The sequence below is a fragment of the Raphanus sativus genome, chromosome 6, assembly GCF_000801105.2.
Source record: "Raphanus sativus cultivar WK10039 chromosome 6, ASM80110v3, whole genome shotgun sequence".
Taxonomy (NCBI): Eukaryota; Viridiplantae; Streptophyta; class Magnoliopsida; order Brassicales; family Brassicaceae; genus Raphanus; species Raphanus sativus.
In genome coordinates, this window is record NC_079516.1 from 4,560,751 (window position 1) to 4,576,088 (window position 15,338).

General features: G+C 35.1%; 3 protein-coding genes and 1 long non-coding RNA gene across 12 annotated transcripts; 3 read left to right on the forward strand and 1 right to left on the reverse strand.

Annotated features, from left to right (window-relative positions):
• The first annotated feature begins 74 nt into the window (after nt 1–74).
• LOC108806501 (uncharacterized) lies at nt 75–3,113 on the forward strand. 8 transcript variants are annotated; one of them, XR_008935972.1, is made up of 10 exons: nt 94–621; nt 715–802; nt 932–1,020; nt 1,137–1,234; nt 1,296–1,393; nt 1,487–1,578; nt 1,717–1,794; nt 1,996–2,119; nt 2,257–2,728; nt 2,925–3,113. It is a non-coding gene; the product is annotated as an uncharacterized LOC108806501 (long non-coding RNA). The 8 variants fall into 8 exon arrangements; XR_008935974.1 differs by having other exon boundaries at nt 1,487–1,536; XR_001942543.2 differs by having other exon boundaries at nt 100–621; nt 1,487–1,794; nt 2,257–2,453; nt 2,575–2,728.
• A 1,491-nt stretch (nt 3,114–4,604) lies between these two features.
• Nucleotides 4,605–8,514, reverse strand: LOC130496307 ((6-4)DNA photolyase). Its single transcript, XM_056988283.1, has 14 exons — nt 8,090–8,514; nt 7,813–7,884; nt 7,640–7,720; nt 7,384–7,563; nt 7,241–7,312; nt 7,061–7,147; nt 6,893–6,991; nt 6,728–6,811; nt 6,543–6,629; nt 6,381–6,452; nt 6,180–6,293; nt 5,991–6,078; nt 5,810–5,905; nt 4,605–4,993 (listed from the first exon to the last, which is right to left on the reverse strand). The coding sequence occupies exons 1-14, from the start codon at nt 8,459–8,461 to the stop codon at nt 4,818–4,820; spliced, it is 1,680 nt and encodes a 559-aa protein (XP_056844263.1). The 5' UTR covers nt 8,462–8,514; the 3' UTR covers nt 4,605–4,817.
• A 634-nt stretch (nt 8,515–9,148) lies between these two features.
• Nucleotides 9,149–10,436, forward strand: LOC108817146 (uncharacterized). Its single transcript, XM_018589758.2, has 2 exons — nt 9,149–9,691; nt 9,772–10,436. Exons 1-2 carry the CDS (start codon nt 9,319–9,321, stop codon nt 9,864–9,866), a joined length of 468 nt encoding a protein of 155 aa, XP_018445260.2. The 5' UTR covers nt 9,149–9,318; the 3' UTR covers nt 9,867–10,436.
• Nucleotides 10,437–12,794: 2,358 nt separating this feature from the next.
• On the forward strand, nt 12,795–14,745 carry LOC108812791 (cytochrome c oxidase subunit 5b-1, mitochondrial). 2 transcript variants are annotated; one of them, XM_056989762.1, is made up of 6 exons: nt 12,795–13,045; nt 13,223–13,314; nt 13,486–13,536; nt 14,015–14,081; nt 14,172–14,251; nt 14,404–14,745. In XM_056989762.1, the coding sequence occupies exons 1-6, from the start codon at nt 12,898–12,900 to the stop codon at nt 14,464–14,466; spliced, it is 501 nt and encodes a 166-aa protein (XP_056845742.1). In that variant the 5' UTR covers nt 12,795–12,897; the 3' UTR covers nt 14,467–14,745. The 2 variants fall into 2 exon arrangements, with proteins under 2 accessions (XP_056845742.1, XP_056845743.1); XM_056989763.1 differs by having other exon boundaries at nt 13,226–13,314.
• Nucleotides 14,746–15,338: the final 593 nt, after the last annotated feature.

Sequence of the window (15,338 nt, forward strand, 5' to 3'; positions counted from 1 at the left end):
TGGCATCACATTAAATATTTATCTCCCGTCGAGTGGGCTTTAATGTTTTTTCGACCCGTGAACATCATATGGTCAATTCATGTTTTGTCTGTTGCTGGGCTTTCCATTTGGCCCGTTAATCTTTAGAGTTTCCTGCTTCATCTTTCTCATTCTCTGTCGGCTCCAGCTTCCCGAAAGTTCCTTTTTTACTCGATCTGTTCGACTCCTCCACGTTCTCCACTGATGTTGCGATTCCTCTTCCTGTAATATGTGTTATATATTCAAGATGAGTGGGCTTTAACCTGAAGTTGAGATATATCTACGTTCTCTGTAACCGAATATTCACATTCAAAGCGATCATATTGCCCGACAGAGATATTGCCCACTGATTTTTAATCTTCTTCTTCCTCCCACGGGTGTACTCTCTTTCTCTGTTGTTTCGTGTAGATCTTTAGCGGTGGTGATGGCGAGGCTGTCGCAGAGATTATTACTGCGAGGAAATGGTCGACATTGATGCTGGTTCATGGTGACGATCTTTCTCTTGATGCTTTTGGATTTTGGGGTTTTCTCTCTTCTGATTAATAACAACGACGAATCTTCTCTGATGGATCTCTCTTATTTCCGACGAGCTGCGACTGAGAGGTGCCTGAACCCTTGGTCTGTCTGAGACTATTTTGTTTCATCGGAATGATGTTTTTGAGTCAAATTGTTTTCATTATTTTTTATCGTATTCAGAGGTGAGGAGGGACTTGGGAAGAGAGGAGATCAGTGGACTGAAGTGCTCTCTTGGAAATCTAGAGCTTTCGTCTGCCACAACTTCTTGGTTTGTCTTCTTATTTCAAACGAAACTCTTACAGTGAAATGTTTTAGCGTCTGTTATGTCTGATGCATGTTTGAAACTAAAAGTCGAAATATTTGATTTATTAAAATATGTATTGTTGACGTTGACCAGTCGAAGGAAGAATGTTAGTATCTTGCCAAACCACATATGGTTAAGTCAACTGTTGTTGATAGCCAGACCTGGAAGAGCAAAGAGAGCAGGTTCGTTTTCGTTTCAGCTCTCATAGATCATGAATTGATGATGATGCTTCATGTCTGAGAAAGTAAAAAAAAAAGAAATGCTTTTCTGAATCCACGAGCATTGTGTATTGTTTCAGGGTGCATACAAGCTCAGGGACTTTCGTTAGGAATGGAAGGGACAAAATCATTAAGACAACTGAGAGAAGAATTGCATATTACACCTTTAATCCAGCAGGTATGGGAGACTGTTTATCATATATCTTCATATTGTGCTTAAGATGATCTGTAATGTGCAGATCATGGAATACGCAAAATATATACACTAAAAAGAGGCCACATTGATGATCTCCCTCTCAGCCGCTCATCTCCGCTATTGGCTTGCCGAAGCACTAAGGTTTCATCATTTTGGACTTTTATTTTTTTTTCGTGAAATTTATTCTTATAATCAATCACCTCTTGGTTCTTATATTGAATATTGATTTTGTAGTAACCTGAATATAACGTTAAGGTCAAACTCTCTCAGTTTCCCAAGTTCAGGTATGTAAAATTACAATGGAGTTCTTGATTCTTTCACCAAAGGTAATGTTTATTTCTCTATATTACACCATCACTAAAACCTATTGCAACAGTTTCTGTATCAAATAGTTTAATCAGACATAATAAATTGACTTATACTCTTTTGTATGTTCTGGAACACAATGCGGGTTTCGAATGTAGTTCTGGAACAATGCGGGATTTGAATGTAGTTCTAAATGCTCTGTATGAGCAGAATGACAAGCCTTCCTCTGCTTTAGAGTAAGTTCTTGGACACCTACTTTGTTTCTAACCGGTATATATTAGTTTCTAAGAGAGTTCCATAACTTACTGGCTTATAATCTTCTGCACATGTGATAGCTTTTATGAACTATATCCTAATATGAGTTAGGTCAAAGAGTATAATTTCATAATTTGTTTATGATCCCTTACTATTGTATCCTTCTTTGGTTTTGCTTTCAGATTCATCCAGCAGAAGCTAGGAGGTCCTTCAGTTTCTGATTACAAGAAGCTTCATTCTGAGAAGTCTGATTTTCAAATAAAGTACAATGAGGTTTTCGCTAAACATCAAGGAACGTTGAGAGGGGTATCCCGTCCTAACTTGAATATAAAATTTTATCAGTAAACCATATATAGGTGATTAGCACATGATTACATGCTTATGTAGTAATCATTAGCACATGATTACATGCTTGAATATCCATTCTTTTTTGTTTTCTTCAGAATTTCTATATGATTGGTTGGAATGGTAATGGAGTGTACAGAGTACTAAAGATAGAGCGGCTTGATGCGTCGGAGCTTAACCTCAGTGAGGATTCCACATGCCAAAAAAGAATGCTACGAGATGCTTAAACGGATACACGAAGGAAGCAAGGCCACATGCGGCCTCAAACTTGTCACTCTCTGTTATGGCATCATTGGTTTGTGTTCTTTTGTTTCAAGTTATGTTCACTGAAACGTACATTATTTTACTTTTGCAGCGTGTTCTCACAATTTTTTTTTCCTTTCTTCCCATTTTTGTGGTCTCTGGATTGATTAAAGTTTTTGTGGCCATACTACATGCTGGTTATCACTGACAGAAGAGAGATATGCGAATTTGTGGTCACAGGGTGTATGAAGTGTCCAAGAGTGAGATCATTTCTGTGCGAAATTCTAGCGTGCTTTGCAACTTGGCAAACTTGAGAGACGAGAACAGGTGTTTAATATATCTTTTACTATATTTTGTCTTTTTGTTGTTTGTCCCAAACTTATTGTTGAAGAAAGTATATGTTTATCTTTTCTGTTTGGTGAAAAGAGAGTGAGTACGTGTGTTCATTTATTATACCCTTCCCCCTTTTTATGAACTGAAGTCATTTATCCCTGGCGTTTCTTTATCTGGTGTTGATAAACAGGCACAAGAGGCTCCTGTAGTCCTGTGTATGGTGGACCTTGCGAAAGGCTTCTTTATGATGCGTAGTTTCTAGAAGAATATATGTGAAATAAGCGTGGTAGTGCTCTCTGTAAAAAAATGTTTCTGTGAAACGAGTTATTGGCTTTTATTAGCGATAGAAACGCAGCGTCTGCGTATATAGCCTAAACAATTTTACAGCCACCAAACACATAAGCTGATAAAACATAAAATAATCAGTTTCACACATAAACTCCACTATACTTTTACGACCATTAATTTAGTTGATCAAAGGAAATGAAATTTGGTTAATATTAAAAACTAAAACTCCACAATTTCCATCCAATCTCCTACTATAAGTCTTTCAAGAAACATAGTATATGTATCAGTGGAAAAAAAAACTCCACAATTTAAATGATACAATTTCTTAGAGTGTGGACAAAGGGACACGTTGCTTGGAGTGACAAAGGGACACGTTGCTTGGAGTGTGGTCCGTCGTCAATGCCATTGGAAATCTGTGTGACTTCCAATGCTTTTCTTGGCATTGTGAAGCAATTAAGAAAATTTGTTTTGGAACATGTTCAACTATTTGTTTTAGTTTGAAGTGACAATAAAAAAATTCACCAGTCACTTGAATGATGTTTTACAAACATTCAAAAGGCCAAATAAGTTTTCTCATAGATGAAATAACTCGGGGCACATTTTTCCAAACAGAACTGAAAAGAGAGAATCAGTAGTGTAGATTCTACCAGTTACCTGAGTGATTCCAAAATCTGTAGAACCAAAAAATTTGAATAGAACTGGAACTTAATTGACACCGAATCAACAATTGAATGGATATCCAAATTTCAATAATATAATTTATATATTTATAAATATTAATTATAATTAGATTTTAGAATAATAATAAAAAATTAAAATACTTTAGAAACTGAAATATCCAAAAAACCCAGAGTACCATAATATTTAATAGTTAAAGTTAATGTCATATATAATCGAGAATAAATTGTTTTTAAGCAAGACGAAAAACAAATCAGAACAACCAAATTAACATTTTCAAACCTTTTTTCTTACATGTCTAACATCTGACGCCGACAAAACCGCGTCAAAATCATCACAGACTACAATCTAAATGCAACCGCAAGATTTGACGTTGATCTGATCATCGTGAATCTAGAAGGAACTGATAGACCCCGATAACTTAAGAGGAAAATCATATATGATCCATCTGCTTTGAGAACTACACCAATGTAACCAATATTTCAACCCTCACCTGCAGCCATAAATTTCATTTTTTTGCATTGATCATTGGCTTCGTACAAATATAAGTTGCCAGTGTGTCGGAAAAGTAATTTATGTGCCAATACGGGCTAATAATAAAAAAAAATACTTTCAAGTTTCAAACTCGGAATTCATTTTCTCATTGCTTACAATTCCAGAAATAATAATCATACAAAATCCCGTAACTATTAAACAACCTAATCAAATAACAAAATCACGTACACAAAATCATCTGACGTGTCGACAATGTCCCCGGCCCCGCGCCTGCGCGGGGGCTATGAAACTAGTTAAAAGAGAAGTAGACGGACGCCTTTCTCAAGTAAAGTGGATTTATTGACTTTTATCTGTCTTAGATAGTCATATTGACATTTTTATCCCTCAGCCCAGGTCTCACCAAAAGCCCAAGAAAGCCCATATCTTAATGGATAAAATATAACAAATTGGTCTCCCTATTTAGTTTTAAACAGAAAAGTAATCCTTTACAAATAGGATTGCGTTGACTCGTTGACCTTAAATAGAAGAGTATTCACATTAAGCCATACCAGCAGCTACAATTACTTTTTATTATAACACCTATTTCATCAAATCTCATTAGATACTTTAGGTTATCCTACTTTTAGTTGAGTTTTGGTCGTTGATTCCTGATGTTTGACTCTTCATCTTTCTCAAGCTTGCTCCTCAAATCCCTCAGGTCTTCATCACCGATCTCACCACCATTCATCTTCTTGTTCAATGCATATGCTTCACCCATCTTCCTCTTGCACTCCTTACTTGCTGCGTCATGCATAACCACTGCCAACAACAAAATCACAATTGTTTGCAGAAGACTTTCCTTTTAATATGTACTAGATTTTGACCCGCGCTTTGGAAGCGCGGAATATTTTACGATGAAAAATTTCACTAATAACTTAACAAATATTTTGGTAATTTTTAAAGAGTGTGTATTTAAAATATTTTTGCATTTAAATCAGTGTTTTTAAATTCAACCCGATTGTGATTATACCAGTTAATCCGGAGATCTGACAATTCAATTTAGGTTTTTAAAATATTCATATTAAAAAAAATCACTAAAACCCAAAACTAACTGATTGAACTGATGGATGACCGATATGTAATCTAATTGGATTTAAATTGTAATAGTTTCATATTTTGTAGTCTTATAATCCAAATTTTAAAGTTCATTATTTTGCAATTTATGAAATTATAACGTTTCTACAAAATTTTAAAAAGAAAATGATAGATATAACATAACTAAGATTAATTATTGTATTGTTTGGAAAAATTGATAGTAGTATAAAAAAATATATTGTTTGGAAACATTGATAGTAGTATATAGAAATAAATATATTGTTTGGAAACATAGATAGTAATATAAAGAAAGAAACATTAATGATTTAATGTAAGTTTAACTATAAAGTATAATGTGTATTTAATTTAAAAACTTACAAAATAAATGTTAGGTCCAACAGAATGTTTCTGTTTTAATAAGATAGATACTTAAAACAGTGAAAAGGCAACCATATGATTCGCTACAACTTCACTAAACAGTAAAAGGTTTGATACAGTATATATATATATATGTATGTAGATAGAGAAGTGAATACTAACTTGGCTTCGGGTAGTCCTTCCCGACTATGCACTTTGCTTTAGTTTGAACGCTCAACGGCGCTGTCCATGGCTCATATATATACTGCTTTGGCATATCTGAATCAGACCCACTTAGTAGTCGGTGAAAAGCATAAAATGGTAAACAAACTTACCAGAGTAATGGAAAACTAAGTTCAGTTACCTTTCAATACCGGGAGAAAATGCCTAATGTACTTGCCATCAGGATCATACTTCTTTCCAAAAGATACAGGAGAGTATATGCGGTTGTACTATAAACCACCACCAAAGAAACATCGTCTTAGAGAATGTAAAGCATGACTAAAGAAACTTTGGAAACAAAAAGAGAACATCCATATGGTAGAGGCAATGCCTGGTAAAAGAAGGAGGAACATGATAACCACATCCAGTTCCCATTATTAATTGCCCAGTCTGAATCAATCAAAAGCCTCTCGAACACATCACGCCCTTGTTCCCAATGTATGAACTAAACACCAGAAACATCATAATCATGCTTGTCAGTGATATTTTCTGAGAAATGGAGAACTAATACCAGTAGATGCAGCAGCATTACCAGATCCCCACGAGTTAGGAAACAGGCTACACAGTGACGTGCTAGATGGTGCATCCAACCCCATTTCAGAAGCTATAAAAAATTCCAGTGACAGAACGGTTCATGAATGATTCATACATACAAGGAAAGCTAAGAGAATTCACTTAAGACTAAGAATCAAACCTGAACCATGATGGCATCAATCCAAGGGTATCCTGTCTTACCATCCCTCCAAGCAGCCAACATATCAAGATCCTCTTTCCATGGAATCTGAGGTTACATATGGAACAAAAGTGGTCCAAAAAATCATTAAATTAACCTATGAGAAGGAACTTGATAAGAGCATACTCAAGTTGTTATCTGGATACCTGTTTGCAGATTGGGTTTCCCTTCATTCTATCAAAGTTACGAGTTCCAAACGCAGTGGTATAGAAAAATTCTCGCCACAACAACTAGACAGATAAACAAATAAACATATAAAACTTTCCGCAGTCAGTCAAGCAGCGTAAGAAAACTGTTAGTCAATGACTGACCTGTCCAAGGAGAGAAACTGGCGGCGATGTATGCTTTTTGACATCCTTGTAAACACGCTGAAGGCATTGATAAAAGTACCTCGAAGAAAGGCATCCAAACTTCTCCAAGGTCAGAAAATAGATAGCAAAAAAAAAGCTTAAGTAGACAAACTATCTTTTATAACTCACTTTCAGATAAGGTGACAAAACAGTTGTTGCGGGTTTCAAAAATGCAGATGGATCACCCTTTGGTTTCTCAAAGTTAGCCACCCATGCCTACACTCAAATAAAACACATAGAGGGTTTACTGTCCTATTAACACTGAATAAAGAGGAATGTACAAGTATCAATTAGAGGACTTGACCATACCTTATCACTGATTGACTTGTTCAGTCGTTTCAAGGCTTCTGATTCACCACCTCTAAAAGGCGTCCATTCAGCCTACAAACATTTACACAAGCATAAGTCAAACGTTCTTAACCACTCTTATGAAACAAGATCATCTTTTTAACCTGCTCATCGTCACTGTATCCAAGTTCCTCAAGGGTTGGTACTTCCGAAACGCCAAGATTCCCAACATCTCCAACCGGTGGAAGTGAAGAATAAGACATCACAAGTTCAGAACTAGCACATGAAGGCTCCCCGGCTATCTTCAGAAACGACTGGTAACTCAAAGGTGGCTTCCCACCATTCTTACTCGCAAGAAAACAGAGACAATCAATCTTAAAATCTTCCATAGTTCCATAAAGGAAAGTCAAAGGAACTTACTTTCTCTATAATATCAGTGGGATTGAAAAGAGTATGGCTCACTGGAGAGAAAACCTCAACACCAACTGAAGAAGCATACTCCTATACAGAGATAGATGAACATAACTTTTAGCTAAAAAGCAAGATCAAAACTTTTTTCAAAGGCTGTAATGAAACAATGTTTTATTTATTACCTTGACTCTAAAGTCTAGAGCTTGATAATACGGATCAGTATCATACTCAAAGCAAAGCCTCTTCACCTTCCACTATTATCATATTAGAGTATCGGTTTAGATTGCGGTTTAGATTGGTTCAATGTAATGTAATTGGTTAATTTGTTCAGGTTAACTAACAAATTAACCAATTACGTTACATTGAACTAATCTAAACCGATATTCTAATATATCATAACCAAATTTTCAGATATCTCTCCATTGTCTCAAAGTTTCGAACTTTCTCTAACATTATTACCTCTTGCAAGCAACGAAGCATGACCTCACCCGGTTCGCCTCTCAGAACCAGCAGCCTTGAACCGAGTTTCTTCAGACTGGAATCGAGATCCTTGAGGCTCTCCAGCAAGAACCGGATCCGGTTTACTCCCGCGCGCGACGAACCGGGGGAGAACGAAGACGGATCCGGTTCCATGTAATGCGGGTCGATCACGAAAACCGGGTAGATGGATCCGGAGGAGCCGCACTTCGAGGCGTGTTCGAGAGCCGGGTTGTCGTGGACACGGAGACCTTTACGGAACCAAACCAGTGAATTGGATCCGGTAGACATGGTTGTTACGGGGTTGAGACGGTGACTTGACGGTGAACAGACGGAGGAGGATAATCGTCGCATGAAATGGGAAGATTTTCGCGCGTTTTTGAGAAAAAAGGTTCAGGAGAGGGAAGATGGTTTAACGTGCGGTTAACATACGCTCACTTAACTGTGCGTTTGTCTAATATGCGCGCTTTTCGGCGTAAGATAGAGGAAGCGTGTAGGTTATTGTTAACGGTTGTGTTTGTTCCACGTCATTACTACTGAGGGAGAACGTTTCAGTGATGTGTTCAATTTTCAAACGTTAACTCACCCACTGTACTGATGTATTCTAAAACCTAGAGTTTGCAATGTGTTAGGTAGATATTGTTATCTTTTTTTTGCAAAAAGATATTGTTATCTTTCAAAAACAATTGTTCAAACATTAGAATTTGATATATTCAATGAAAAACTAACTTAATCCAAATTCGAAAATAGATTAGCACTAATTTGACTAATTGATCATCGTCATCTTCTTATTTCTTCTTACGCTGTTTTTGTCTTTTTGCAGGTTGAACATTGGGAAGATGATGTGGGGGTATGACGGTTGGTGAAGGCGGTAAGTTCACCTCATTTTTTTCTCTAGAATGACATATACTCCAAGTTTTCGTCTTTATTGAATATTTGATACATGTATCTAACAAAAAAAGTGTACACGTTATCTAATCAAAGACACATCTAGTTCAGGTTCTCTTTTTCGAACAAGGGCGGGCGGCTACTAGCTTAAAATATAAACGGGGAAATCGCATTTTAAACCCTGAGAGTTTCGGAACGGTGAGAGTTCGCCCTAGAGAGAAACTCTCTCAAGCCCGCATACCAAGGCGCCGTTCCGATGGATCTTCCCAGCTCCAACCACGCCGCTCTTCCCTCCTCTCTCTGAATCAGCTCTGTTTCTCTCCATGGTCAAGATGATGACTACTTCTCCGTCTTGTCTCAGGCCTCGTCCAGATCCGCCGCCGCCGTTGTTCCTTTGCTTGATGCAGCCTTGCTCCTCCTCCGTTAAGATGTTGGTGACAGCTCTTCCACTTCCTTCACAGCCCAGGCCTCCTCCAGATCCGCCACGTCCAAGCACTTTCCGGTTGAAACTCCCTCCCGTCAAGCCACCAGAACCTCCAGATCCACCAGACGCCTCCGTCAGCCTCGTTCTTCTTAGAATCTTCGTTAATTTCTCCAGCTCTTCTCCACAAGTTACTCAAATCCTAGATTATATGTTTAATCTTTCAAGGGATTCAAGTAAGCTCAGTGATGGTGCTGTTGCTCTTGTGTTCACTGGTGACATTATCTTTGTCTACTGGCGTTCTTTTCCTGTGGTATACAGGTTGTATCAAGCGTTCTTTTCCTGTGGTATACAGGTTGCATCTTTATCAGCTCGGAAATGGTCTTCTCACAGATCTTATTCAAGCCTTCCTTTTATCCATCCGCTTATAGACGTCCAGGTTCACCTTAGCTCCTTGCTCTCTGGTCATCCTTATTCTTTTGAATGGGATGCAATGCTAGATGTGTTGGTGATTCCGGCTTTAGTTGGTAATGTACTGATGGACTCAGTGTCCTTTGGCTTTATCTTTGTGTCTCCTAGTGGTTTTTATGTTGTGGTTATACAACTCTTCACTGCAGTATGCAGTCCTATTATTGTATTCAACCTGGTTTGTGGTGCAGCGTATGTGTCTTTCTCCTTTTGGTGGCAGTTGAAAGAGAAAATCATTGGGATGTGTTACTTGGTGAATATGGTTATGGCGGGTATTGATTGCCCGCTTGGCTCTTGTTTGGAGCAGTCTCTTTTCCCAATAATACTTCATTTATGGAGTGGATGGGATGAACATGTGTGGCTGGTATTGCAAGGATTCTCCTCTCGGCTAACACTCTTCCCTGCCTTTAGTGCAGTGGTTGTGACTCTTAGGGTTACACGAGATGCAATCTTTCAAGAAACTTATGAAACTGCTGTGATGCGATTTCTAATGTTTACTTGTTGTGATCTGTATTTTCATTTTATCTTATGTTTTAGCTGTTTCGTACTCTATTTGGCTCTTGTAGCTTTGTTGTACTCTCCTTTCATGGAGGTTAAACTCTTCTAAGTTCAATACAAGTTGGTTTGATCAAAAAAAAAAAAAAACCCTGAGAGTATCACATTCTAACACTTTAAACACTGAAGTTTTTTCACTAGCACTTTAAACCTTGAAAGTGTCACTTTTAACATAACAAACTTCCAACGAAGTTACTTGTTCTTCAAGATAACTAGGTGACCGGTACTGTTCATTTGAAGGTGATGAGGTGTCAGTTTTTCTAATTAACAATAATGAAATAAAAAAATTCAAAAAAATCGAAAAAATAGAAAAAAAAATCACAAAAAAATTGAAAATTAAAAAAATCCAAAATTTCAAAAAATCGAAAAAATTAAATTTCAAATTTAAAAATTAAAAATTAAAAATAAAACAATTTTTTTTGAAAAATATGTTAATTTTACATAAAATATTTTTTCTATATATTAGGTTTTGGTGTGAGTAGAGCTTCTTAGATAAAAGACATACATTTTAAAAATATATAAAAGAAAAACAATAATTACTATTTTATGTAAATTTTACAAAGTTGTTAAGATATCTATTAGTATTATTTATAAAAAATAGCAAATTTAAGTTTGTTTTAAAAGAAATTAATTTATTACTAAAGTTCTTAAAAACAGTAAATAACTTTAAAATTAAATAAATTACTGTCAAACTTTAGAGAATCTAAAATGAAAGTCACTTATCTAAAAAGCTTCACTCACACCAAAACCTAACATATAGAAAATTAAAAAAATATATATTTTATGTAAAATTAACATATTAAAAGAAATTATTTAATATATATTTTTAATATGAAATTTTAATTTTATATTTTTGAAATTTTAATTTTAAATTTTTGAAATTTTAGATTTTTTTGAACTTCCTACTATTTGAATTTTTCCAATTTTCATGTATTTTATTATTTTTATTATTAAAAAACAAAAAAAAAACTGACACCTCATCATAAAATGAACAGTACCGGTCACTTATTTTAAAGGGGAAAATCACATAAAAAATCTTGAAAGTGGCACATACTGACACTTTAAACCTCGAAGTTTTTTCACTAACACTTTAAACCTTCAAAGTAACATTTGTATCAGAAAAAACCTTCAAACTATAAAATTGACCTGTTTAACAGGTAAAAAAAATAAAAATTAAATAAAAATCAAAAAATAAATAAAAATTCAGAAAATTAATAAAACTATAATATTTAGTCAAAATACAAAAATTTAAATAAAATTCAGAAAATTACATAAAATCAGAAAATAACATAAAATAAAAATTCAGATACAAAAATTATAATATTTAAAATAATATATTAAAAAAATTAAATAAAAATTCAGAAAACAAAAAAAAAGTATTTTCCAAAAAATTACAAGATTGCTATTTTTTAGAATGAACCAAATCATTGACAATTATAATTTCAAACATATCATTACTTACGATGATGATTTCTAACATAACCATTAACAATGATGATTTTGACATATTTCCAACGGTAATTTCTGACACTATCGTCGAAAATGACTGTAAATGTGTCAATAAAAACATTTTGACAGCCGTCACTGTGAACGATGATATGCATAATGCATGTAATACACTAAATTTTAAGTTATTTAAGTGTCAATTTGGTGTTTATTAAAAACATTGTTACTTGTGAAATTCATGAATTTTTATTTAATTTAATAATTTTATTTCATTTTATTTCATTTTTATTTAATTTATGTATTTCGATTTAATCTTATTCATTTATTTATATGAGTTTTTATTAACTTCTGACTTTTAGTTATTTTCTGATTTTTATTTAAATTTATTTAATTTTCTGAAATTTTATTTAATTTCTGAATTTATAATAATTTTATATTTTTTACGAATTTTTTGATTTTTTATTTAATTTTCTGAACTTTTATTTAATTTTTCTGAGTTTTTTTTTTAATTTTTGGTTTTTTATTTAGTTTTATGAATTAAATAAATATTTTTTTGGAAAAAACCTACACATCACTACTTTTACCTGTTAAACAGGTCATTTATTTTGTTTGAAGGTTTTTTATGACACAAATGTCAGTTTCAGGGTTAAAAGTGTAAATGAAAAAACTTCAAGGTTTAAAGCGTCACTAGCTGCCACTTTCAGGGTTTTTTATGCGATTTTCCCTATTTTAAAGTGGTAGTGAAAAAACTTCAATGTTTAAAGTGCTATAAAGTGACATTTTGAGGGTTTAAAATGCGATTTTCCCGAATATAAACTATTAAAATCGATTGACACGTGCGTTGTTTTATTTCACACGTACGAGAATTGATTTGAAGTAAGAGTGACCAGTTCCAAATAATAAGAATCTGAGCAAAGACTAGTAGCCACCACCCACCAGTACCCTAGGAGAGCATCGGAATCGTTGGGAGGATTTCGCTATTCCTTCGAGTTCACGACCCAAACTCGTCATCATGTGGAGAAGAATCGTCTCATCTCATCTCAAAACCCTAGCCGCCGCCGCTTCTCCTCGTCGATCCATAGCCACCACCGCCAATCGATCGGCCATTCCCGCTTCTTCTTCATCCGTTATCCCTCGCCATTTCTTCAGCACTGAATCAGGTGATTGATAAATCGTCTCTGTCTTCAGATCTCGGCGATTCTTTTGGCAGATTCTGATTCGATTCTCGATGTATTAGTTATATAGATTGGTCTTTGAGATTATATTTTTTGGTTCAATTCTAATGTCGCTGTTAAGTTTCTGTTGGAGATTGAATGACTGTTTATTATACTTTACAGTAGAGACCGTTGTCACGAAGAAGAAGAAGGTGGAGGATGTAATGCCCATTGCTACTGGTCATGAGAAGGAAGAGCTTGAAGCTGAACTTGAGGTGATTTCCTAATCTTTTGACAGCTCTATGCATTTTTTTTTAACATATATGTTCGTATGATACGAATTTGCTAACCGTAACTTGCCCTGATCATTTTTTTGAGTATATATATATTTATCTCTGTTTGTGGAAACCAAAATTTTGAACGTTGTCATTGTCTACTTTGGATAGGGGAAGAGGCTGCTTGACATTGACTTCCCCGAAGGTCCTTTTGGAACCAAGGTTGGTCTACTTTCTTTTATTTAAGATACCTTGTAACTCGCACTTTAAATATCTTAACCTTATTCTGGGCATGATGATATGGTGTTATGACTCATCAATAGAAACAAAACGAAGACCATTTCACTAAATTTTGTGTGATGAATGGCTAATTATATTATCAGTCCACTTTAGCTGTTACTATGACCCTCATCTAGTAGCCAATCAAATATCATCTGACGGAACTTTTCAGATGTCACATACACCATGTGCATGTGTCTATGGATCATGGAAATTTAGTTCTTTAGAATCCTTTCTCGGGATAACTGAAATAATAGGGTTATATGACTGGTGTACAGTTGAGACATTTGATCTTTTACATTTTCTCATGTCAAATTGTCTCTTGACTGTGCATCATTCATTCTCCTTTGCTTACCCATTCGATAACAAAGTTTTTTATCTTATTGATAACATATACACTTACCAAATTGTAATACCTCAGGAATCTCCTGCAATTGTAAAGTCCTACTATGACAAGCGAATTGTGGGATGCCCTGGTGGTGAAGGCGGTAAGTTCATCCATTATTCACTCTTTTTAGTGTTACAAAATTTGGATGAGAAGAGGCATTAAAATTGATGAATTTGTATCCCTACTGCAGAGGATGAACACGACGTTGTGTGGTTCTGGCTTGAAAAAGGAAAGTCTTTTGAATGCCCCGTTTGCACTCAGTACTTTGAGGTAAGTTGAACTCATATCTGATTTGCACTAAATGGTAAATAAATAGTCATAGCTCAGACTGTCAGACATAACTGTAAAAGGATTATAGCAAGCACTCGTTGAGATTGTCCATTTATGAATATTGAATTGGTGAAATCATGTATGTGTTGCAGCTGGAAGTGGTTGGTCCTGGTGGGCCTCCCGATGGTCACGGTGATGAAGACGACCACCACTGATTCGGGCCTCTCCCTTGCCGCGAGTTTTGCTTTTTACTATTTTCACGTTCTTAAAGATCTTTTTTTAGATTTTTTAATGATTGGAATAAAAAATTATATATGCCTGCTGGCGAAACAGAGTTGAAAATGTTTTTGATCCTTTTAGAACAACACCACTTCGGTACCGGGGAGTTTGTCAAAATGCCAAAACTCTTACGACCGTTGTTTTACTTTTGTAACAATTCTTGAATCAGAATCATTCTTGCCTTTTGGTTATTATATATTCGACTTTTGTTTTTATGGGTCGACGTCTTTTCAATATTTTTTTTTTTTGATAACTCTGGTATCTGGGCAGCCACATTTCCAACTATCCCCTCGAAAAAGGTCCAGCGTCCCAACGAAAATGATGTTAAATCCGTTGTGGCCAAGGCTCGAACCCGGGTGACGGGCAGTACAGTTGTCTTTTCAATATTGGACGTTTTGATCTTGTCCTTTGATTCCTTGTGAACGGAACAGCCATATACTTCTATATTATACTTCTATATATTATCGAAAACCCAAATTTTCTTCTGAGCTTATGCAGTAATTGGTGAAACATTAATTATGCATGCACCTACATTTTACTTTCCATCTGTTTTTTTTAGTTTATAATGAAGGTGTATGTAACACGGTAGGAGTTAACATCATGGCCTCTATATTCCCCTTGCGACTATTTCATTAAGTTTTCCTCTTTTTTTTTGTTCAACTCCTTTTTTGAGAAAGGGTTACTTTTCTTCTTTAAATTCATAAATTGTTTTCTCGTAAGTTAAAAACTTAGATGAAAATATGCAGATTGACAATATCTCAAAATTGCGTCAGTTCTTATTTATTTCGTATGCCTGTTTGGTTTCATA